This window comes from Spermophilus citellus (assembly GCF_964194105.1).
Source record: "Spermophilus citellus genome assembly, chromosome: 5".
NCBI lineage: Eukaryota > Metazoa > Chordata > Mammalia > Rodentia > Sciuridae > Spermophilus > Spermophilus citellus.
Window position 1 is genome coordinate 68263903 of NC_138186.1, and position 26502 is coordinate 68290404.

General features: G+C 39.5%; 1 protein-coding gene across 4 annotated transcripts in view; it reads right to left on the reverse strand.

Annotated features, from left to right (window-relative positions):
- Nucleotides 1-443: 443 nt before the first annotated feature.
- The window catches only part of LOC308648862 (glutathione S-transferase A1), a 61005-nt gene continuing 34946 nt past the window's right edge, over nt 444-26502 (reverse strand). Inside the window, exons 1-7 of one of the 4 annotated variants that reach the window (XM_081293941.1) lie at nt 12916-12978; nt 9246-9354; nt 6927-6978; nt 5956-6088; nt 3929-4070; nt 1950-2081; nt 444-834 (exon numbers count right to left, since the gene is read on the reverse strand). In XM_081293941.1, the coding sequence (XP_081150067.1) occupies nt 712-834; nt 1950-2081; nt 3929-4070; nt 5956-6088; nt 6927-6978; nt 9246-9332 (669 nt within the window). In that variant the 5' untranslated portion in view covers nt 9333-9354; nt 12916-12978 and the 3' untranslated portion in view covers nt 444-711. Of the gene's footprint in view, nt 835-1949; nt 2082-3928; nt 4071-5955; nt 6089-6926; nt 6979-9245; nt 9355-12915; nt 12979-23854; nt 24087-24133; nt 24284-25851; nt 25984-26502 lie in introns of those variants that run through there. The other 3 variants (XM_081293944.1, XM_081293942.1, XM_081293943.1) reach the window with 3 other exon arrangements.

Consider the following 26502-nt stretch of genomic DNA (forward strand, 5'->3'; position numbering starts at 1 on the left):
TTTAATAAACTGTCTGACAGATGTTATAGAACAATTCTTGGAAAAGAAAAACAATCCACAAAAATCTCTATTTTTTTTGTTTCCAAATTGTTTTGAGTTGTACTTTTTCTTGTTTTCTTTTTGTTTAATTTTTATTTATTTTAATTAGTTCTACATGATAATAGAATGTGTTTATGCACTTTGATATGTCATACATAGATGGGATATGATTTCTTATTTTTCTGAGTGTACACGTTGTAGAATCACAGTGGTCATACAGTCACATAAACACATAAAGGAATAATGAATGTTTCGTTCTACTATCCTTCCTATCCCCACGTCCCCTTCTCTCCCCTGCTTCACTACCCTCTACCTAATCTAAGGTAACTCTCTTCTTCTCTAGTGCCCCCCCATCGTGAATTAGCATCTGCATATTACAGAAAACATTCAGCCTTTGTGTTTTTTTATATTTTTATTTTTTATTAGGATTTTAATTCCAAGAAAGAGACATGTTAGAAGAAGATTAGAAATCTGATTTCATATTAGATCCTGATGAAGGGAATAAGTTTAAATTAAGTCTTCTCCAAGGAGTTTTATTATTTGATTATCATGCATAATTTGAAAACATCATTATATTCTTAATAGAAGCCAAGATCAACATTTAGGTGAAGCACTTCATTATTGCAAAACTTTAGAAATTTGGTATGCTGGTCTTGGTCAATGCCAGCTTTCTTAAAATTTGAAAATCTTCCTCGCTTCTTCTAACTTTTTCTCATCAGTGGGAGGCTTCCTCTGGCTGCCAGGCTGCAGGAATTTCTTCACACTGGGGAGGTTACTGATTCTGGTTTTCAGGGCCTGCAACACAAAAATCATAGTCTTAGGGAGGGGTCCAAAGTCTAAACCAACTATTAGCACAACCCCGGGGAATCTGCACCTCTTCTAGACAAAGACAAACCAAGTCCCACCATCAGCAACATTAGAAACAGATATCTAATAATAAAGAAGATTAGAGGGAGGAAACAGCTCAATGGCATATTTTTGAAAGGTATGTTTTAAGACTATTCAGTTTACAGTCTCCACTGCCTTCTTAGACCTGAATCCTATAGATTCATTTTTCTTTCTCAAAGAAGAGCAACATGTTGCTCAGATATCAACAGAGACAAGTATCCAAAACAATTAAGACATGGGGAAATTGAGTTGGAAGTGAAGAGAAAATATTAAAGTTTAACCTGGGGCAAGTGTCAACCAATTTTCACACTGAGAGACAAAAGTTAGGATTGTTAAGAAATGGGAAACTAGATGAGGTGGGAAACTGTGGCGTGAGAAACACAGTGTCTAAGAGTCAGAACCAAAGGCAGGAGATCGGTGAAAGACACTTGCTCAGATGGACTCACTATGTAAAGACAAGGGCACACCTGGGATAAAGGAATCCCAGAGGAATCAGGAACAGAGCCCACAAGGAACAGGAGACCAGAGAGAGAGACAGAGTGGGACAGGGGGAGAGGGAGGGAGCGAGTGCATTGGGCCCTGGGTTCTCACAATAAAAGGCAAAATATTTTTCTTGAGTAGCATTCACCTCTCAGATTTCCTGAGATATATTCCAAAATTCTCTCTTTTTTTTCCTTTGAGACACTGGAGTTTGAACTCAAGGACACTCTACCACTAAGCTACACTCCCATCCTGTTTTATTTTAGTTTGAGACAGGATCTCCATAAGTTGCACAGGCTGGCCTAGAACTGCCTCAGTCTCCTGGGTAGCTGGGATTACAAGTAGGTACCACCAAACCCAACTAACAAGATGTTTTTCATGCTTCAAATCCAGGGTTTAGAAGTTCACTCTGGAGGCCAGGGGGAGGAGTTGAAGGTCTTGAGAAGGCTGGAGGTTGGAACCTCACCAACTCAAAGGTTCAAATAATGAGATTCGTGAAAGGAGATGTAGGGCTGCCTCTCTGAGGACTTGAGGTAGATCACCTTCAGCAGGGGGAAGTTGGCCAGAAGGCTGGAGTCCACCTCTTCCACATAGTAGAGCAGTTCAGTGAGGTGAATGTCAGCCCTGCTCAGCTTGTTGCCAACAAGGTAGTCTTGTCCATGACTCTTCAATACCTGCAGAATACAAGGAGTGAGATTGTGAATACATGCACAGCTAGCTGGTACCTCGAGTTGCCCCAAGCTTCTCAGCCCAACTCAACCCCTCCTACCTCCTGGACAGGTGTGGAGCTGTAGATCTTTCTTCAGGCCCCCTGACTCATGAGAGACTGTGCAAAGTGGGGCTCTGTTCCCTCCTCTGTTAAAGCCCAGGGGACCTTCATTCTCATCCCCACATCCCTGTATCATTCATACCTCCCAATAGTACCTGCATCTTCTGCATCCACCAAGGGCTGACCGTGTTCCTGTCTGCCCCACGCCCCACAGGGTGAAGCCCTGAGATCTGAGAGTGTCCTCTCCCCTGCCTGGATCTTCCACACATGCCACGGGCTTAACATGTTTCTATCTGCTCCACATTCTAAAAGGATGAAGCCCTGAAGTTTCAGGATGTGTCTGACCTTCTACTCTCTCTCTCCCATGTCCTATGGTACTGGCTCCACCTTCATGGAAGCACCCTTCCCCCAGGGAAAGACAATCTTAGAGTTTGTGTTTTTCCTCTTGTCTGCTCTCGTCATTTTTTTGTTATCTCTCTGGGATCTGAAGTAAACCTGGGTGAACTTGAATTCATTACCTCCTTTGCAAAATCAGCTGTAACTCCTAACGTACACTATGATATAATCTACATGAGGAATTCCCTAGGGGTGAACCGTACTGATGTCTGCAAATTCCTTTGTAATGCATGAAAAATAATATGTTTAACTGATGGAGAGGGTTGTAGGGAGATAGACACATATGATGAAGTCAACATCATAGGATGTTAATTCTGCTATCTAGGTGGAACTATGCATTCGTTAGACACTTACTTCAACTTTTCTGGATGTATGAAATTGGCATAATAAAATGTATCAGAAATATGTGGTATTTATTTAAACATTCTATCAATGTGAAAATCATAGAGTATAAAAAGGAAACACACATTTGCCATCACCTCTTAAAGATGAACCACTGTTAAATGTTTTGGTAAATGCCCTCCAGACTGTGTGTGTGTGTGTGTGTGTGTGTGTGTGTGTGAGAGAGAGAGAGAGAGAGAGAGAGAGAGAGAGAGAGAGAGAGAGAATGCTAGTTCTACAATTTATTTGTTTGATAACTATATCGTTTGTAATCATTTTTTGTTCTTAATTGTTACCAAGCATCAGTTACACTAGTTTTGTCCTTGAAATGTCCTCAATTTACCTTCAGAGGGAAATCTTAATCCAGCTAGGCACTATGTAATGATGGACCTTCATTTCCTTACTTTGCATGGCTTTTCCCTCAAGTCTGAAAGCCGGTCTCCAAATCCTATAAAATGATTTTTTATACCATCTCTTCATCTGTCTCTTACGGTCCATCTTCTGCCACTATCATTGTTTAGAGACTTCTCATCCATCCTTGAAACTCTCCCAAATTCCTCTGATGAGCCAGTATCACGTCTCCCTATTCACACAGGGTGCCAGAGTATTCTGCAATGCATCGTTTTCACCAGGTTGCTCTGGAATTAAAGCCCCAGGTGTTCTGCAGCATCTAGTCAACCTCTACTGTGGTTCAGAGTCTTCTACAGCCCAATTGCTGTGACCATGACATTCCATCAAATATTGAATTCTAGATTGGGGCCTAATAAATTAAACTTTTGTGAAAAATGATAACTTTGATATAACTACACAAGGCATCTTCACAGTCCATTTTTTATAAAATGCCTTGCAAGTCAGGGCATTGCTCTGGTGTTCAAGAAGCCTCTCTGGAAGTGAAAATCAATGTCTATAAATGCCCAGTTCTGTTTTTCTCTTGTCCACTGAACCCAGTGCCCCAAACTGATCAGATTCACTCACTTTTTCAAAGACAGGGAGGTAACGATTTTTTGTTCTGTCTTTGATCAAGGCTATCTTGGCATCTTTTTGATCGGCAGGACACAGTGGCAGATGCATGATCATTTCATTCAAATCTGCCATACCCTCTGTATACATATCAATCCTGAAAGACAAAAACATCCAAAAGTCAATGTTTCTTTAGATGTTAATGTTTAAAAACTTCAGAGTGTAGAGCTTCAGACTGTTGCCAAATAATTCCCGTCCTGTGGGTGCTTTTTATGTGCTAGTCATTATGTTATGATTTTACTATGTGTCAACATTTATTTCTTAGAACAATCTATTGGGGTACCTATATATCTAAATTTTTGTTCTACTCATCAAAGCATCAGTAGCTTGACCAGGGTCACTAATCAGAGACAACATAGTGGAATACTACATTTAACTGCAGATAATAAACATAGGGTTTACTTTCTCTGTTGTGGTTTATTCTATCAAAAAATGGCTAATGTCCCACCTTTGAGTAAGTCAAGGCAGGGGCCCTTACTCAGCTTCTCAAATACACTCCTGCTCCTCTCTTATACTGTTACATAGCCCAAGCTCATTTTCCTGTTCAAGGTTAGAAGTTCTCCCATTTATTTCTCATGAAACACTTTTCCACAATTTTTTCACATGCTGTTTCCCCACCCTGGGCTTCTTTCCATTCCCCAGGACTCCACCTAAAATATCCCTTTATTTATTTGGTGCAATATTTTATTCAGTTACAACTAATACATATCCTAGGAGACCTTTATTTCTGCTATTTCAAACTGGACTTTTTACAATTCTTTTGAAGTAATGGCTTTCTTGTCACATTCACACACTATAATTGTTGCCCCTTTAAAGCATAGTATTTAGCACGTTTTAGTATATTCATAGAATTATGGAAACATTAACATTCTCTAATTGCAGAACATTTCAATCACTCCAAATCCCCCTCCTCGCAATCATGTGCTTTGGTAGTGAGTCCCCTCCCCCACTCCTTACAGCCCCAGGCAACTGCCAATCTATTTTCTGCCTCTATGGATTTTAATGTGAATATTTTATATAAATGGATCACAGAATATAAGGCCTCTTTGGGGTGTGGTTTCTTTTACATAATGTTTTCAGAGTTTACCCATGTTGTAGATGCAACAGGAATTCATCTCTTCTCATGGTCAAATACTATTCCATTGTTTAGCTATAGCACATTTTATTCCTCCATTCATCCTTTGTTAGATATTTGAGATGTTATCACTTTTTAAAATTTATGAATAATGCTGCCAAGAACATTTCTATATGAATATTAGTAAAAAATGTATTTCCATTTCTTATGGATATACACCTCATACTAGAATGGCTGGGTCATTGATAATTCTGTAATTCTTTGGAGGACCCCACAGTTTCATAAACAATTTTGTTTTTAATCAAGCAGCTATATCACAACAGGGAGGAAAATCTCACCCCAGCTTTAATGGTGCAGAATCAGTCTAGCTGCATTAGTTCTTCATGAAACACTTGAGGAAACCCTGTTATCTTAGGTACCGGCCTCTACTCACTTTCCATGGAGCTGACCCATCCATAACATAAGCTGGTAATTTAGGTTCCTGGTCATCGTTATTATAATTTCTGGAAATTAGGAATCAGTCCTTTGGATCCTTCCCTCCCCAGGACTCCTCCTTGACACCATCAAACATGATAGTCTTTGTCCTATGCTATTAGCTGGAGTCTAACCTCTAGGACTGAGCACCTAGAATCATGATTCTACTATCCTCATGACTTCATGGCTTATCAGTGTTTAAAACTCTGTCCCTGTGCTGAGTCTGAGAACATCATCCTCTGCTATAATGACACTCATTGAACCTACTCCAAGATTCCTCTTCCCTCATATCCATAGGACTCTGCCATATTGTATTTGCCCAGCCCAGCCTGATGCCAGTCATGATCCAGCTGTCATGGTCCTGTTCACCCAAGAAAGAGCCTAAATCTTTCCCTTGTTATCTCTTGGTGTGAGAACAGAAAATACGCCATACAGGACTCTCTCCTTCATGTCCTTCCCGTAGAGGTTGTGTTTGGTGGCAATGTAGTTGAGAATGGCTCTGGACTGCACCAGCTTCATCCCGTCAATCTCCACCATGGGCACCTGCTGGAACATCAAACTCCCATCTTGTGGAAGGAGAAAAGGAAAAAGAGAATGAACTGTCTATGGGTCCCATTCATTCATGATGAGAAAATGTTCCTTGAAATCACTGAAGATACAAATGAAAAAAAAATATATTGCCTGGTAACTTTTCAAGTAAAATAGCATTTTATTTTCAGCTTCCTATAGTCCTTTTTCCTCACCTATCCTTTTACTTTTTAGCTTATTTTATTTGTCTTTTATTCCCATCTAAATACATACTAAGTGCCTGTGTGTGTGTGTTTAATACATTTTCATGGATATTTTAGGAAGGTTAGGAGGGGCTGTGGCAGGGCTGCCAGCCAGATGTCATTTTAAGTGGGAAGCTTCCAAATTAAGTTTCATGGTGTTCTTGACATTTAAGTTAGGTTCTGAGAGTTTTTTATGCTGAGGTTCCTTTCTAGGCTCTTTCAAGTCTTCAGTTTTGCTGGGATATTGTGACAAGTCATAAATTTAAAAACTTAAGGTAATTGCCTTATCTATTTCCCCTCCTGCCATCTAATGCATATCCCTGTGTGTGCTTGGATGAGAGGACATATAGGATCCTGAGCTGACAACTGCTCATTCTGGTGTAGAAAGGATGAGAAAGCAAGGAGAGGGTACACACAAGGCCCGGGAATGATTCCTTAGCAATTCTCAGAGAGGTTCAGCCCTTTTTAACCCTGCGAGAGTTGCCAGATCTTTTCAAGGAGTCCCACCCTTACATTTTACCCGGACTCTACCTCTCTACCATCCCTAGCTACCACCCCACCATACACCATATCATTGCCTGGTATTTCAACCTTTTGCTGGACACCTTCATCAAGAACATTCAGATGGTCTTACCATTTTTTAACTTATCCAAATCTTCTGGAGATTCTATAAGCTTCTCTTCAAACTGGAAACAGAAAAAGTCAAGAAGTTCTTATTGTTCACTGTATAACTTCATAGCCTTTAAAACTTAATTAGTCCCTGTCCAGTAATTAATATGGAGAGGTTAAAATTTCTTGAGTTTGGCAGTACACACAGAAGAGTCTGATCAGGACCACTTGGAACTTCAGATTAGCTCTACCAAGTAAAGGGCATGATTTTTAAAAAGGGATAGAAATGTATCCCAATGCTAAAACACCACCAAATTCAATCCCTAGTACCATATAAAAAGATATATATGGTACTGAAGATCTATATCTATATCTATATCTGCCTAGAATGGCACTACAGTATTTTGAGATTTTGTGCACTTGCTTCTTTATGAAATTCAGAAAGGATCAAGCTAAAAATTCTCAGGCATTTATGAAGGAATTGAGAAAGTGTAATCCCGTATGAGGGCAAGGGAGCACATTAAAAATTCCCTTCACAGAACGTGACCACACCCTTTAACCATCCTCTTCTGCTCCCACTCACAGAACAAAATCTCTGCCCTGAGAGTGTTCACTTCCTTCCCACGAAACCCCTTCTGCAGTTGCTGGGTCCCTCTGATCCGACTAAAAATTGTTTTTCCTAGTGATGCCACTAGGGGGAAGCACTCAACACAGAGCCTTACCAGCTTTTCCTATTCAAAAGTTAGAAGGAATGGCCTTTTTTCTTTATTTATTTTTTTATTTGTTATTTTTAGATATACAGGACAGTAGAGTGTATTTGACATATTATATATACAGAGTACAACTTCCCATTCTTGTGGTTGAACTTGATGTGCAGTTGACACTGGTCATGTATTCATATATGAACATAGGAAAGTTATGCCTGACTCATTATACTGTCTTTCCTATCCCTATTCCCCTCCTTTCCCTTCATTTCCCTTTGTCTAATCCAGTGAACTTCTATTCTTCCCTCCTCCCACTTTATTGTGTGTTAGATCCACATATCAGAGAGAACATTGGTCTTTGGTTTGGGGGGGACTAGCTTATTTCACATAGCATGATAGTCTCTAGTTCTATCCATTTACCAGCAAATGCCATAATTTCATTTTTCTTTATGGCTGAGTAATATTCCATTGTGTATATATACCACAATTTCTTTATCCATTCATCTGTTGAAGGTCACCTAGGTTGGTTCCATAGCTTAGCCATTGTGAATTGAGCTGCTATAAACATTGATGTGGTTGCAGCACTATAGTATGCCTTTTTTAAGTCCTTTGGGTATATATGCTGAGGAGTGGGATAACTGGATCAAATGGTGGTTCCATTCCAGCAATGGCCTTTTAACCAGGTAAAATGCTTGTTTCCACTCTTCATTTAAGTCCCAATTTGTCTGCATCCTCACATATATGCAGGCTGCCTGAAGACAGGAACTCTGTCTGCCTTGTTCACCCTGTGTCCTCAGGACCCAGCACAGAACCTGGCATTTCATGGGTGCTCAACAAAATAATTACTAAACAGATGTGCTCCACTGTTAAAGGCCGGTTGTTACTCTCTACTCCCTCCCACCTCTCATCTGTGCTTTTATTTTTAATTACTTTTAGTTTCTTACACATTTTACCTTTATATTGTGTGAGTTTCTGGTACATATAAAAATACACATAAAACACAAGCATCTTCCTCATATCAGTCACTAGTTCCAGTAATTACCAACTCACGCTGATCTATTTCCTCCCCGTGTCCATCCTCTCTCTCACTTTGGTCATGTGAAATAAGTCTGAGGTATCATGTGATCTCATCCTAAATACTTCAGGGTGTCTCTAAAACTAAGAACTATTTTTAAAAAATAACAATATCACACCTAAAATCACACAAAAAACTCACTAAAAATTAACGATTTTAAAATTTCACTTGATACCTATTCAATATTCCAGTTTCTAATTGCTTCTGTCACAAACTATAAAGTTCATTTAAATGCAAATAAATTTCACACACTGTGATTATTTGATGTCTCTGATTTCTTTTAAAAATATCTTTTAATACGATCAGAGTACATTATTTACATTATTCTATATAATTAAAATACATTTACAGAATGTACTTTAATTGTTCATGTGGCCCTTTGCCAGGCAGATTTTTGTCATTTCCCTTTGGTCAGTCAGTCAATTTCTTTCATAATAACGGGACTTTTTTTTATTTAAGGCAGACCATTCACAGGTTATCTAGTATGGAACTCTCCTAGCTTAGAAAAGTATGTTGATATAGTCAATTTTAGATCCAACATAAGGTAACCTAACTTAGAACCTACCTCCACTCCAGCTGCTGCCAAGAGCCACCGAATGGATTCCATTCTGCCCCGGGCATTGAAGTAATGAAGCACAGGCTTCCCCGCCATATTAGCAGTCTCTCTTGTTTCACTAAATATAAATGAATGAATGAGTGAGTACACAGAAGAAAGAGGTACTTTAATTTATGGCTAATAATCCAACAATACAAAAAAAATCTGCCTTCTACATGGAAGGGCTGCTGGAGTCCCAGGAAGATCTTCCTTGGTCCACTCCTGAAATTGCACCAAGCCACTCTCATATTGCTATTTGCCCTCATTTTGAGGATATGAACAGAGCAGGTTGGATCCTACACCTGAAGGACCTGGCAGCCCGGAAGGAGGCCTCAAAAACCACAGGACACAGGACATAGTGTCTGTCAGGAAGAAGGGGACAGGAGCAAAGTTACTCGCCAGCTCTTTGGCTCCTGTGCTGCATTTATTCAAAAGCATTAAAATGAGGTTCAGTCTTCCCTGACTGCAGCCCAAACCTAAATTCTCCCCACAGGAAAAGGTGCTTATTTCTTTTTTATACTGAAATTCTGTTTTTCCACTACTGAACTTTCTTTTACAATCCAAGAAAGGATTATTTATATCATGGGGAACACGTTTTGTTTCTCATTTTTATCTTCATTTAGTCCTCATAAAATTATTTCATATAGATTTTTATTATTCTAAGTTTGCAAAAGAAGATATTTATATCTATACAGGTTACTGATATGGTAAACCTGGCATTCAAATACACTTTTATGCCAGGTACGCTGGCCTATAACTGTAATCCCAGTGACCTGAGAGGCTAAGGCAAGAGGATGGCAAGTTTGAGGCCAGCCTCAGCAACTTAGTGAGAGTCTGTCTCAAAATAAAAAGGGGTAAGGAGGTGGCTCAGTGGTTAAGTGCATCTGGTTTCAATTGCCAAAACCCCAGTACCCAAAAAAAAGTATATATATACTTTTATTCATCAAGTACACTTTTATTGGTCCCCCAAACCTTGGAACTTCTCTAGATCAGCATTGTGCAAACTTTGGATCATGACTTCTTTGTGGGTTGTAAAATCAATACCATGGTTTTTCAGATAATGTTTTAAAGTTTCATCATCATAGAAAATATCAGCGTGTGTGCCATATACGGCAACGGTCAATGTTTTATGGTGAAACCTTGATTTTATTTCCAGTTATCTTTTGAGGTTGTATATGTGACTGTGCTCTGTGTTGGTGTAAATGTAAGAAATAAACTTGGCTGGGACTAGCCAAAGAAATTTGTTGCCTATCCCCAGCTTTTCTGCACTGTAGACATTTTAGGCTGGAAAATTCTTTGTTGCAGGAAATAATTGGAGTTTATTTACTAAGCAGCATCCAAAAGCACAGTTCTGTACTTCCCTCCACTGTCCAATCATGACAACCCCAAACATCTCTAGGCTTTGCCAAATCTCCTTTAGGTCTGCAAAATCACCCCTGGCTGAGAATCACTGCTGTATCCCAAGCTGCTTGGGAGAATAGCTCAGAGAAGGGAGCCAGAAAGAGCAGGTCCCACAGTGGCCAGGCAAGTTCAGCCATGGGGTGAGGCAAGTTTCATCAGGACTGTGAATACAAAAGCCCAGAGTTCATTAAAAAAGCAAAGATTCAATTGCCTTGGGTTAGCGAGAAACAATTTCAAATATATCTTTAATTGCTAGACCTTTGGTCAGAAAACACTTTAAAATGTGTTTTGCAAGATGTTGTGGTTGTTCATTTTTTAGCACATATATATTTATCTCTATGCAGTAGTTATTTTTTTAAAATATATTTTTCAAAACTTTATTTTATTTATTTATTTTGTATGAGGTTCTGAGGATCAAACCCAGTGCCTCACCCATGTTAGGCAAGTGCTCTACCACTGAGCTATCATGTGTGAAATTTGATTTTTCTGTATGTCAAAATCATTTAAATGTGCCAGGGGAAATTTAGTGTAATCTTTTTCTTTCCTTCTTTCTTTTCTTTTTTTTTATTGCCTTCTTTCTGCTTTCCATGTAAATATATTGCTCTTCTTTAAAAATTTCGTTCAAACTTTCTAACATTCACAGAACAGTTTCCACATATCAAGCATGTTAAGCAGTGACAATGGTTGGAGGGAGCAAGATACTAATCTGCTTTGGTCCCTGCTCCATCTAGTCAGGACCACAGGCTTGAAGACACTTGACACAGCAGAATGCACCCTGCAAAATGTGTGGCTGTCCTTTGTGGATTCCTGAGAATTGGACCTAAGACTCATCACTCAAGCAAGCCAGAGCCAGGGTACAAGGATGCCAGGCTGAGATGAAGAGTCTGCCCTTTCTGCCTAGGTTAGTACCATCCTGCCGTAGCAGCTTTCTAAATCCCTGTGTGTCTGCCTTCCTACCCTTAGATTAGGGTTGTTCCTCATGGGTATATAAAAAAGCTGCTGATAGCAATACTATAGAGTGCGTCCCCTTCATTACATTTTAATCTCTTCTCCCACAGAAGATTCTGGGTATTTGGGGTTGGTTTTTTTTTTCCTCCATGAATTCTGGTTTGCCCTGCACAGGCCCCAACACGCATGTGGCTTTTCACAAGGTCTGAGATTCTGAGGCTTTCTTATATAAAAAAATTCATTTTATTCTTTTTATGTTGACAGTTATTTGGGGGTATTAGTGACTGTCACTTGTTACTTAGTGACTGTATGTGCCTCATGAAAACCAATTATAGCTTCACAGATACATCAAGCTCTCCCTTTAAGAATTCCCAAGTTGTAGATGTGGATGGGATCTGAGACGTCAGTTAGCCCTTCCTCCAAACTGGTAATGAATACTTTGAACTCTAGAAAGAGTGTGTGATTTTCCACTTAGCTAGTTAAGATAAAGTCTGGATTTTAACCTAGTTCTGATATTCAGAGTAGTTTCCTTCTGCTATAGCTTATTTTTGAATTTTCCCAGCCTGAAAAGGTTACCATTTTCTTCCTTCCAAGAACACACACTAAATTGTGAGTCCATGAAGCAGAGAAGTTGTCATAGTCTTTTAGCACCGTACATTGTGTCATGTTCGGTCCAAAATCTGCAGCTGTTATTCTGCTTTATAGCATTTCCTTTAGAGGAATCATTATTTAAGAATACACTTAGTATAGAGCAAAAGTAGAATAAGCTAGGATCATTGTAATAAAATAACCAATTCTGGCTATAAAAACTGCCATTCTGACGTTTAAACAGAATAATTAAAGCGATGGAAGTTTCCTACCTAGTAGAAACAAAGAGGTTAAGTTCTTTGATAGCATAGCCCAGGGGTATATTTAACTTGGCAAATAAAAGGTATTTCCAAATTCTCTTTTGGACTGGGAACATGACAGTTCAAAAGTTGGGCGTTGTTCTTTAGTTCACCTAAGAAATAAAGCCAGGTCCACTTGCCTTACCACTTGGGGGTTCATAACCCACTTCAATCTAATGTATGAAATATGATATGTCAAGAGCTTTGTAATGTTGTGAACAGCTAATAAAAAAAATAAAATAAAAAAATAATAAAAAAAGAACTAATAGACAACATTTCTTTTCTCCTGAGTATACAAAGAAAGCAATATAAGAACATAAAATGCTCACACAAAGTACCACATTTAAAAATGTTTTCCTAGTGAAGCAGAACATTCACAAAGATTTTAAAAAGGGAGTACCAACCTGATTCAAGTGCAGGCTGCCTGGCTGCTGCGCTCCTCTAGGCCGGCTCTGAGTGGGTGTGTTGGCAGCTTTAATATGCTAACAACCCTTACCCTCTGAACAGGGGTGGGGTCCAATGGGGAACAGCCACTCCCCTGGCTTTCATGTTTCCAGAATTTTATGCTAGATTAGAAAGAAAATGGCAAATTTTGTCCTTTAGAATTATCAATGTATGTGTTAACAAAGGATTTTAAGTCTGTCCTAGAAGGTCATGGTCACTGGACATCAGTTTTCTTAGGACACTACTTTCAAAAGATTTCATTAAATAGACTGTAAAGTTTAGGGCAGATTTAAAAAAAAAAAGAATAAAAAAAAAATTCATGGGGGAAGAAAAACCTCAATGTAAGAAAGTGCTATCAGGAAAGGAATTTGATAAGAGTGGGAGGGAGCAATCTACTTTTGTAGAAAGGGCTAAACTGTGGATTCTGTTGCATAATTCCATAGGCCCAAGGAATCTGGCTGAGTTGTCCAAGCCCCAGATGGTAAGACCTTGGCTGCCTGGTTGGGGTCATTAGCAGACCCTTATCTTATTGGCTGCACTCTAGCTCCTCTTGCCTGAGCCTTTGCACACACTGTTTACTCTGTTTGGAACACTCCTGTCCCCTGCCCTGGGGTCCTGTGCCCCCTCTATCATATCACTCTTGGACTTGCCACGTTTAATACTTGCTTCCGCCCTGTCAACTGTGAGTTCCTGGAGGCATGACTGCCAATCATGGCTGACCAAAGTGCCCAGCACATAGAGGGAGCTTAATGAATATTCATAACTTCCCTTTTGTAATGGAAATTCGCTAACATGTATAAATGCAGCAAGAACATTATGATAGGCTTAGATGTACCCTTCACTTTGCTTCAATGATTTTCGATAAAATTTGAAAAGAATCTCAGATTTCATTTCATTTTATTTCATCAACAAATCATTTAAGGTGTATCTTTTAATTTTTTTGAAATTATTTCAATTATGGAAAAAATTATAAAACTGGTATAGAGTTCCAAGATACCATTTACCTCGTGGGTCCTCTAATATAAACACCTTACAATAGCATAGTACAATGATCAAAATCAGGAATTCAACACTAGGTAATGCTATTTATTAAACTGCAGACTTGCTTGGATTCCATCAGTTTTTCAAGTGGGATTTTTTTTCTAGTCAAGGATGTCATCTGATACCCCACACTATATTTAGTTGTCATGTCTACTTAGCCACCTCTATCTGTGACAGGCTATCCTTCTCCTTTATCATCTTGGTATTTTTAAAGAGAAGTGGTCAATTACTTCGTGTGCCTAAGTTTGCATCTGCCTGATGTTTTCTTGTGGTTTGGCTGAGATAATACATTTTATGCAGAATATCATGGAAGTTACTCCATTACCTTCTCAGTGCTTGGTTTCTAGACATCATTTTCCAGACATAACCTGTCTCATACTTGTCGATGTTTATCTTGATCCCTTGATTAAAGGCATGTCTTCCAGGGTTGACCCATTGTAGTTATAAGCTATCCCTTCGGAATGAATAAATATCTTATGGAGAGACTTTGTTACTAGGTAAATATTCTGCTTCTGAATAAGCTTTTATCTACTGGCTACATAGCATTCATTATAGATCTTGTCTACAGCAAATATTACCAGAGTGTTTATCAGTGATTTTTTTTTGTGTGTGGTCCTGGGGACTGAACCCAGGGCCTTGTGTGTGCAAGGCAAGCACTCTACCAACTGAACTATATCCACAGCCCTCTAACAGTGATTTTTATTTCCCTCGTTTATTCTATAATTAATAACTGGGATTCTTCTGTAAAGTAGAGCTATCCCTTCTCCTTTGCTCAGTTATTTATATAACCAAGTAAATATATTATTTGGATATATGTATAACCACCTGCTCAAATCATTCCAGCTTTGGCCTTTAGAGTTCCTTCATCTTGGCTTCTCGGTCTTTTATGACAAGCTTTCTCTTCTCCAGCTACTTTTTGTAGCAAAAAAAAAAAAAAAAAAAAAAAAATGTTCCAGGGTTATCTTTCTTTCTTCTGCCCCAGCCCTGAACTCAGTTATTTCTCAAAAATTCCTCATCTCTTTTTACTGGGGAACAAGAGCTGGGCCTTGTGTGCACTCATTGCTTGGAGAGGTTTCAATGCTCCTCTTCTTTCTTACCTGAAAGACAGCACATCACAGCTATATTTTTGCACTTTGTGTTTTGTTGTTGTTATGTTCACTTAATGACAGATCACAGAACTCATCTCCATCTTAGGTCACAAAGCACTTTCTTATTTAGTCATTTATTTGTTTATTTATTTTACAGTTTCAAAGTAAGTATCTCATTGTTTGCATGCATCATATTTTTATGCCATCTCTCGCCTGTGTGGGGACATTTAGGATTTTTCCAATGTTGAGGACTTACAAACAATACTTTAATAAATATCATTACACATATGTATTTTTGTATTGTTGGAGGTACATTTTACTAAAATATATGCTCCTTCAAAATTAAGTACTTTTTTCCTCTAGATATAACCACACTATTCCACTATAATATTATATAGTGGAATGAGACTATCTGAAAAAGGCACCATTTGCATCACAAGGGCTGTCTATATCCAATTCTCTGGTGCCACTATAAAAGGAGGGTATGGGCCCAAGGACATCAGAGCCTTGCCTGTCAGGGTTCCCAAGGACCTAGTTATCAAGGGACATCCAGGAAAGTTGAGCAAGCAGGTGAAATATGGGCCAGGTACATGATGTCAAGAGAGGTCATGTTTTCATTTTACAGATAAGATGTCAGAACCTCAGAAAGATAAGGACTTGCTGAATCATCCAGCTTATAACAGCCAGATCTCAGGTTTTCACGTGGCTAAAGTCCACGCTTTCTTCACAGACCTCTCACTCAAAGGGGAAGAAGGAAGCCATGATCTAGTGCTTGAGAATTTGAATAAAAACACCACCCCTGGAAGCAAGTGAGGATCTCAAACCAAAGCAGGCAGAGACGGAGGAGGCCCTCCCATAGAGAGGATGGCAAGTGGGGATGGGAGGTGACAGAACATTTACCCATCTAGAGACAGTGGTGATCTATTCAGACAGCCAAGTTCACCTGTGTGTTTGGGGAAATGGAGTTGCAAACTTGAAGGTGCACACAAATAACCTGGGTGTCTTTTTTTTTTTTTAAGAGAGGGGGGGGGAGAGAGAGAGAGAGAGAGAGAGAGAGAGAGAGAGAATTTTTTATTTATTTTTTAGTTTTTCGGCGGAGACATCTTTGTTGGTATGTGGTGCTGAGGATCGAACCCGGGCCGCACGCATGCCAGGCGAGCGCGCTACCGCTTGAGCCACATCCCCAGCCCCTGGATGTCTTTTAAAATGAGGATTCTGATGGGTAGGGATAGGCTGAGTCCTGAGACTGCACTTCTAGTAAGTTCCCAGGTACAGCCCACGGTCCTGTCCAGGGCTGCACTGTAGATTATGGGTATAAGCCTCGGAAGCCAAACCAACAGAAGATTGTGTGCTCTAGATGAAGCCGCCCACTCCTAGGGTCGGGGACAGAGGCACTGGTGGACAACAAGTGAGGGGTCACAAGTATCCTCTCCTTAGAAGCAAGGAATGTCGGTCATCTGTTGCTGCTGCAAGAGTTCAGCTGTGAGTCTGAATTATTTACTTTTGGCAAAAAAACACAGATATATTGAGCCAGAGCTGTTGACCTGGAAGTGGGCTTTTTCTCTTAGCAGAAATGTTTGTTAATTCCCAGAGTGGTTGGACTGAACGTGGGCTGCAGAGCTTTCTTCTCTTACAGACATTTGTGTTTGAGCATGGCGAGGATCTCGCTCTGTCTTTCCTTCTCCACAGGAAAAGAACTCTTTTCCCACAATTCCACTTTTCAAAGCATAATTCTTTTAAATGACAATGAACAGAACCAAATGGTAGGATCAGACCCACGAGGGCCATAAGGAGCAAACCCCCCCCCACCCGCCCCCAGTGTAGCAAGTCTGAACAAACATTCCAGGGGAGGGAGGCCTCCCTGCCCAGGACCAGCCATGAGGCTCCTATTGAACACACCTCTCTTCCCAATTTCAAAGCCTCCGACATCTTATTTAGCCAACTCAGAAACAGATGTTATCTTCAAAACCACCCACAAAATCTCTGTTCTTCTTTTCTAGATTGAGAAAAAAGAAAATTGAACTCTCCTGAAGGTCCACTATGTGCCAGGCATCATGCCTAAACCTATCATGTGGTTCGTCTGTCTGTACACGCACGTCCATCTTGATGCTAGAGTCAGGAAGCAACTTCTGATTTTTAAAAAATGCTTAAACTCATTTCACTTAGAGATGAATGTCTACCTTTTCTAACTATAGATAAGCTAGACATTTTGAGGGTATCTTTGTCTTTTGTTTTTTCTCAAAGTGGAGGCCCTAATTAAATAGAAGATGGATTTTAGAAACTGTCTGGGAGGATATAAGCTTTGTTTCATCCACAACCCAGTTGTGCCCTGGCAGTTGGGTAGGTTGCAGATAGGACAAAGAAAGTGCCCAAAGGAAGCATTGGAGACATGATTTTCTGGTGGAAGCTTACAAGAGATCCCTGACTATTCCAAGAAGAATTTAGCCGTGACAGAGTGACAGCACCTCTGTTCCCCAGGGTGCTTTGCCAAGAAACACATTCTCTCTCTCCTGGTGTTTTGGCCAATGGCAGCAGACTGGATGGGTGACATGTACCCTTTCCACAGTGCCCTAGCTTTGTGCCCATCTCCACTCAGAGAGGGGTTTTTATATGTTAGGCTGCAGAAGCCGTGACATCGTCAGCATTAGTGGGCTTAGTTTGCTTGTCTGACCAGCATTCCAAGGAGCAATTCTCCCAGCATACATGTAAGAAGGTAGCTTTCTACAGATAACATGGACTTTCCCTAGTTTCCAATGTGCGTGAGCCAGTGTTCTTCAAGATAATATGTATCCGGGCTTTCTGATCCAGGCTTGTTCTCATTGTTCCCTTGCCTTGGCTAGGATTTTTGGAAACAGAAAGGAAGCATTCAGTACATGGTGTTTTACTGTTCCCCTTTGCTTTAGGGAATGATACAATCTTCAACGTTGAAAATCCTTTGCAATCCCATTCCCTAGAAGGGATGGCTCTTCCCTGTAGTGGAAGTGTCTCTGGAAAGCCACGTTATTCTAACTGTGGCATCTCTTCTAGGCCTGAGGTTCTTCTGTCTCTTGTTTCACACTTGGCAGGATGCTTTGTCACTACATAAAGCTGTTCTCTATGATGCCATCTGGGAATAATAAATGCAACTATAGTTTTAGATTTGATCACAAAGACTTAAAAAGAAAAGCAGTTGAAATAACAAGACGATTACAGGATTCTTTTGCAATTGTACAGGGAATATGGGGGCTTAAAGAATACTGGGAAACAACAGCTACTTTTACCTATCTGTTACAGCCCTCTGAAAAGGTGACACAGCTTAAAGCAGAACTTGAGAGTTCTCTACATCCCCTTTCCACTGTACTTGCGTCCTTGTCATGCATGATTTAAATCCATGCAGGTCCTTCTGCCCCCTTGACCTTTCTCTGCTATTGTGTTTGTAACAGGCACAGCAAGACCAAGCCAGACCTGTGCTCAAATCTCCTGTCAACAATTTACTTGCTCTAATTAGGCAAAAGAAAGAAATTAAAGGAATATGAATAGGAAAAGAAGAGCTCAAAATTTGCTGGCCAACAACATGATCTTATATTTAGAAGACCCCCCCCAAAAAAAAAAAACTTCACCGGAAAACTTCCAGAACTCATAAACAAATTCAGCATAGTAGAAGGATACAAAATTAACACCCATAAATCAATTGCATTTCTATACTCCAACGACAAATCAGTTGAAAGAGAAATTAAGATAACTATCCCATTCACAAAAGTCTCAAACAAACAACAACAACAAAAAAAAAAACTTGGAATCAATCTAACAAAAGAGGTGAAATACCTCTGCAATGAAAATTACAGGACACTAAAGAAAGAAGTTGAAGAAGACCTTAGAAGATGGAAAGCTCTCTCATGCTCTTGATGTCAAGATGGCCATACTACCAAAAGTGCTATAAGAATTTAGTGGAATTTCCATCAGCATTCTAATGACATTCTTCATAGAATTAGGAAAAGCAGTCATGAAATTCATCTGTAAAAATTAAGAGGCTCAGAATAACCAAAACAATCTTTATAGAGAAAAATAAAGCAGGAGGCACCACAATACCAGAACTTAAATTATATTACAGAGCTATAGTTACAAAAACAACATGATATTGGCACAAAACAGACACAAAGACCAATGGAACAGAAGACACAGAGACAAACCCACAAAAATACAATTACCTCACACTTGGTAAAGGCACCAAAAACATGCATTGAAGAAAAGATAGCCTCTTCAACAAAGGTGATGGGAAAACTGGAAATCTATATGTAGTAAAATGAAATTAAACCCCTATCTCTCACCATGCACAAAACTCAAAGTGGATCAAGGACCTGGGAATAAAGCCAGAGACCTTGCACCTAATAGAAGAAGTAGGCCCAAATCTCCATCATGTCAGATTAGGGCCCAACTTCCTATGGTACAAGAATTAAAACCAAGAATCAATAAATGTGATGGATTCAAACTAAAAAGCTTCTTCTCAGCAAAAGAAACAATCAATGAGGTGAATAGAGAATCTACAGAATGGGAGCAAATCTTTACCACAAGCATATCAGATAGAGCACTAATCTCTAGGATATCTAAAGAACTCAAATATTTTAACACCAAGAAAACAAATAACCCAATCAATAAATGGGCCAACAAACTGAACAGACACTTCTCAGAAGATGATATACAATCAATCAACAAATATATGAAAACATGTTCAACATCTCTAGCAATTAGAGAAATGCAAATCAAAACTACTCTAAGATTTCATCTCACTCCAGTTAGAATGGCAGCTATTATGAATACAAACAACAATAAATTTTGGCAAGGATGTGGGGGGAAAGGCACACTCATACACTGCTGGTGGGACTGCAAATTGGTGCAGCCAATATGGAAAGCAGTACGGAGATTTCTTGGAAAATTGGGAATGAAACCACCATTGACCCAGCTATCCCTCTCCTAGGACTATACCCAAAGGACGTAAAAACAGCATACTACAGGGACACAGCCACATCAATGTTTATAGCAGCACAATTCACAATTGCTAGACTGTGGAATCAACCCAGATGCCCTTCAATAGATGAATGGATAAAAAAAATGTGGCATTTATACACCATGGAGTATTACGCAGCACTAAAAAATGACAAAATCATGGAATTTGCAGGGAAATGGATGGCACTAGAGCAGATTATGCTTAGTGAAGATAGCCAATCCCTAAAAAACAAATACCAAATGTCTTCTTTGATATAATGAGAGCAACTAAGAACAGAGCAGGGAAGAAGACCAGGAAGAAAAGATTAACATTAAACAGAGATAAGAGGTGGGAGGGAAAGGGAGAAGAAAGGGAAATTGCATGGAAATGGAGGGAGACCCTCATTGTTATACAAAATTACATATAAGAGGTTGTGAGGGGAACGGGATAATAAACATGGAGGGAAATGAATTACAGTAAATGGGGTAGAGAGAGAAGATGGGAGGGGAGGGGCGGGGGATAGTAGAGGATAGGAAAGGTAGCAGAAAACAACAGTTACTAATATGGTAGTATGTAAAAATGTGGATGTGTAACTGATGTGATTCTGCAATCTGTATTTGGGGTAAAAATGGGAGTTCATAACCCACTTGATTCTAATGTATGAAATATGATATGTCAAGAGCTTTGTAATGTTGTGAACAACCAATAAAAAAAAAGAAAAAAGAAAATACATTTGAACAAAAAAAAAAAAAGAATCTTGAAAGGACCTAAGGCCACCCAGACATCAGAATAAGATGTGAGTCAATGCCATATATCTGGGAAGGTACCTGATCTTGTCACGAGATATGGAAAATCCTGACACTCTAGAAATTCTCTTTCTTTCAAGAATACATATGAAAAAGTCCCCTTCTTTGCTTAAAAACATCAACGACAACCCTAAACCACCCCCAAACAAAATTAAAGACCAAAATCAAAACCAAAATCCTTTCTCTCAATTCCACTAAGGACTGGTGTTCCAGGGAGAGTAAACCATCTCTGACTTGATTCTAAAATCACGTTTTAAAGTTTGGAAAGGAGCCCAAAGGGAGAATAAACGAACTACCAAGGTCAAGTTAGGAAGGGTCATTATGTGTGCCATTGTCCAAAACAGTTCTCTGAGGTCCAAACGGCAATTTTTGAAAAGATGACCTTAACTGAAGCAAGGACAGATTTATAGCCACCCAAGAAAAGAGATTGTCACTTGCCAGACCACTAAGTGTTGAACCAAGGCTAGTAACAGTGTCTCCATAATAGTGTCTTCTGGGTTATAGGATCAAGCCCCCCGTAACCCCACCCCTTCATTCCTAGAAGTATTTTGAGCTGGACACCTAAACTTGACCTTCTCTCCGTCCAAAACCAAGACACTCCATGATGGGAGAGTGGAAGTGGGGCCTTGAGTACTCCTTTATGATATTATTTTTTCTGAGGTTCACTTTTCTTTGGGCAACCATAGTTACTTCTACTAGTTGGGTGGTGGAGCCAAAAAGAACCACAAAGGAAGGGTTAGGATGTGCAGATGGTCCCTGACTTACAATGGTTTGACTTACAATTCTTGACTTTATGATAGTGTGAAAGTGATACAAATTCAGGACAAACCATACTTCAAATTTTGAATTTTGATCTTTTCCCAAGCTAGCAGTATGTAGTGAGATAACTCTCTTGTGAGGCTGGGCAGTGGCAGCAGGAAGCTACAGCTTCAGATCATGACAGGAAACCATCATGCCCTACAGTGTGCTGTGCTGCTAAGCTAGGACCTTTTGCATTTTTGTCTTAACAATATTTCAACTAAGGACGGGTTTGCCGGAGTACAAATCCATCATTAGTCAAGAAGCAACTGCAAAAACATCAAGTGGCATCTGTGAGATCATGCGACAGTGCAACAAGCTCTGGCGATGGCTGGCTGGCTATGTTTGTGGTCTGGTGCTTTTGGGGTGTTCTTTGAGAACATGTCAGTATGCCAGATTGAGGTCAGGCCTAAGGGCTGACAAATCAAGAACCCTGGAAAATTGCCTGGCAGTTTGGGGAGCTCAACCACACAGACTTGGCTAAGTCTGAGGGAGGCACTGCCCCAAACAGTAAGGGCCCAGGAAGAAGGGAGGATTTTATTTTTCTCTGCGTAGCCTTATAAACTCTTTGGATTATTTAGCTAGATCATTATAAAAAAAGAAAATTCAAGAAATTTCCAAAAAAAAAAATATTGTACAGTTTTGAGTCATTAGAAAATTATTTCTTCTTCTTTTCCTACTTAATGTCTGTAAGATTAGACACTTGACTTTGGTAGAGGTCAGAGGAAAGTTGTTCCACAGAGAGGGAGTCTTCTGGGTAGTCTTGTCTCTTTCTGTCTTGCTCCGTATCTTTTTAATTAAGCAGCTGCTGATCAACAACGGCTTTCTCTAATTGGGGGATGAGGTTGGGGTCATTAGCTAAATACCAATCATCTGCTGCTGTGGATTGGATGAGGTAGTCTTCAAAAGTTCTTGTGTTAAAGGCCTGATCTCCAAGGTGGTGCTGTTGTGGACCCTTAGGAGGAGGGACCTAGTGGGAAGCCCTCATTGAGGGTGTGTAGAATCCCGATCCTTCCTCTCTTTGCTCCACCACACATTTCCACCATGATATACCATCCTCAACAAAGCAATGAAGCCACTTGGTCTTGCACTAGAACACCCAGAACTGTGAGCCAAAATTAATATTTTTCTCTTTATAAATTAATTGTCTTGGGTACCTCATTATAGTGACACAACTAATACAGAAAACAGGATGGGAGCAGGAACTTAGGTTCATGTGGACTGGAACAAAGGGAATGGTGAATGCCCAGGTTTGTCATAATTCTGTTGATCAATCCATTGTCGGAAGAAAGGAAAAGAATAATGAATGGGGCAGGGTCTCATGTACTAGGTCATGCCCTGAGGAAATGCCATGCAATCTGGTGTCATCAGATCATTTTACAAGTAAGGATATGTACCCAGATACACGATCAGAAATTGACAGAATGTCCCAGCGAGATTTGGAGCAGATAGAGTCATGTACTCTAAACCACGGGCAGGAGATTTGTTCCAGACCAGACACCACCAAGAACCACAATTGTGCCTGTATCATTGTCCTTAAGAGAAGCTCCATCGCTAAACCAGCTCTTCTATCCCCCCAATCAAATGAGCCCTATGTGGGGCTGAACTCCAAATCATACAACTTGGGAACACAATAGTCCTTAAAGAAAATATATCAAGGCTGAGGAATATTATGGTCAAGTTGTATAAGGGAATATTCATTGGTTATATCTTAATCTCAGTGCTATCTGGGATTTTTTTTTTTTTAATCAAAGCAAAACCCAGTCTTTGGTGGAAAAGTGTCATCTAGTTATCCAAGTTTTTTTTTTTTCTTCAAAGTTTCAAAATAGGGTTCCCTGGACATTCCCATTCCTCCTTACTTCCTCCTAGGACTTACTAAGTAGAACCAGCTAATCCCACTTCACCCTTTGGCACTTTTTTTTTTTTTTTCCAGAAATCAGTGTGGGTGTTAGAGAGATCCTGTTCCCCTAAATGTGTGGTCACTCTTCCCCCAGTGGTCAGAATCTTGATGCAGACAGCATGAAGAGTACTGCATGTAGTTCCCTGCCTTGAATATGTCTGCCTCCAATTTATTTATGCAGAACATTGACTTCATAAAAATTCTAGACCTCCATCCACAATTGACAAACTGAAGAAAAACCTCACATACAGAATGATTTTATACTGCATTTAATCAGCATTTGTTGATGGCAGCATAGTTTGTTCTTTTTAGATGTTTCACTCATAGAATTTACAATTTGTTTCTGGTGTGCCCATAGCTGGCATGCACTGATGCTGCAAGTGGATCTGAAGCCACCCGAGACCTGCTGCCATTAGAACTGAAGAACCGTCCTGACGACTTCAACATAGTGACTGTCTGGGGGCGGCTTCCTCTGACTCCCATGCTGGAGAAACTTCTTAATTGTAGGAATGTTGCTGATTCTTGTTTTAAATGCCTGAACAAGAAATAATAAAATCAGGGCCTCCATAGATCTCATGACCTTTAAGAAAAATCAGAACTTTGTCACAATGGGACAGTGCTTAGACTTTAGTATGCAGAGCCTAGTGTATTGAAACAGGGTCAATCCTTCAATGCATTTCTGGATGTTCCTGGGAGAGCGATGCCATTGGCAGTGTACTGAGCATGAGTTATCTTAATAAAAAGACATTGTCACACTCAGACAGTGCATATCAAAAACTATAACATATTCATACTTTTTGCCTATCAATTCTTGTTCTAGGAATTTATTATACGAGAATAAGTAGGGTTGTGAGCAAGGAAAATAGTTATCAGAATTTTAACAGAAAATAATCTATATTCAGGAAGGGGAATTGGTTACATAAACAAATTGTGATATGTATATAAATTATATTTCTACAAGGAATATAAGTCAGCAATTTAAAATGATATTATATAACAAGAAACAGAAATAGAAGTTCCCTGTGTTGATGGGGAACATCTCTGGAATGTATTTTTTAGTTTAAAAAAAAAAAACGGAGCAGAACAGAATATATAGTACTTTATATAGAGTATACGAAAGTGGAGGATGAAACAAGAATATATTTTCATATTTGCTGATATCTGCATAAATAGGAGCACTGAAAGGATATGCAAAATTCTGTAAAAATGATTACGGAGACAGGAAAATGGGATGGCAGTGATGGAAATGAGACTTTTCAATTTATGCCCTTTTTATATAGCTTTCATTCTTCCGAAAAAAAAAAATTATTCCATTGCCCAGTGAAAATAAAAGTATTGCAGAAGAAAATTTGTTGATAATTGAAAAGAATTTTTAAAAGCAAGCCACAAAGCAATATTTGGCATAATCCTATTTTAAGAAAAATAATAACAATAGGTCAGGAAGTCTCATGCCCTCATGCCAGTAACATTTGGCTGGAGGGATTATAAATCTTTTTTTTCCCTTTTCTTCTTTTGATTAAGGCAAATGTCTATCATAGCTATATGAACTTGCATTTCTTTTATAATAAGAAAAAATTGGGGCTGGGGATGTGGCTCAAGCGGTAGCACACTCTCCTGGCATGCGTGCGGCCCGGGTTTGATCCTCTACACCACATACAAACAAAGATGTTGTGTCCGCCGAGAACTAAAAAATAAATATTAAAAATTCTCTCTCTCTCTCTCTCTCTCTCTCTCTCTCTCTCTCTCTCTCTCTCTCTTTTAAAAAAAAGAAAAAATTCTATTCTTAAATTATAAAACCCACAGTCACCCATGAGACAAGATGTTTCTAAGGAATCGAGCAGAGTCTGGGTCAGGGCCTCAGTGACAGGCTTCTGTCTGAGGGTCAGACAATGCGATAGGGACAGCAGTGCCACATGCACACTTCACTCTGAGCAATGGAGGGACTGTGTAGGGCTCAGGCTCAGCGGGACTAAAAGTGGGCAGGACTGTCTGGTAGGAGCTGGAGAGGAAAGCTACAAAGGCAGGCTTGTTTGTTAGTCTTGTTTCATCAGGAAAAAAAATGCTCAAAGCATAAAAAGAAAACAAGAAGAAAGTACTAATTTTTATGCTAGAAATCAAAACATCTATTTTTCCCTAAGGTTTTATCTCCTAACAGACCCTATAGAGTAAGCAAGAGAAAATGACCAGACTGAAAAAAATAATAATTTTGAAATAGTATTGAGATTGACCTGGAGACACATTTTGTTGTCATTGTTTCTGCTCTTGTTTTCCTGGGCTTCTTGGGGATGTTAATGTAGTACCTTTAGCAGTGGGAAGTCAGAGAGAACAGGAGCATCAAGTTCTTCCACCATTAAAATAGCTTCTAACAGCTGTATATCTGCCCAGCTGAATTTGTTGCCAACGAGAAAATCCTCTCCATGGTCTTTCAGAATCTACAGAAAGAAAGAAAGGAAAGGAAAAGATTTCCAAATGGAATTAGAAAGACTATTTTGCCTGGCTAAACACCTTGAAAAGCATAAAATCTTCACACTGATCAGATTTACTGATAATCTTCAATGCTGGCAAGAATAGGTTGTAACCAACACCCTTTTACAAGTTGAAAATTGGCACAATCTTTTTGGAAATTGGTCAGTGATTGTCAAGGTCCCTTAGATGGTGAAGTGCCAACACTGGGCTCCTGTTACAAGCCTGGAGGTAGGTGGTTATGTAAAACTATACCCACCAGTACAGGGAGTCACAAAAGCCACATAGCTAGCACCTGACTACTTTACCACAGGTGGAAAGAAGTCACCAATGGGATAGCAGCAGCCCAAACCTCAGCCACAAAAAAGCTCATTTTTTTTACTAGAAAAATGAATATAAATCATCTCTATGGGGAATCTTTGAATGGAAGATGCATAAAATATGGGTTACTCCACAAATAAGGAACAAAGATAAATTCAGGCATCATC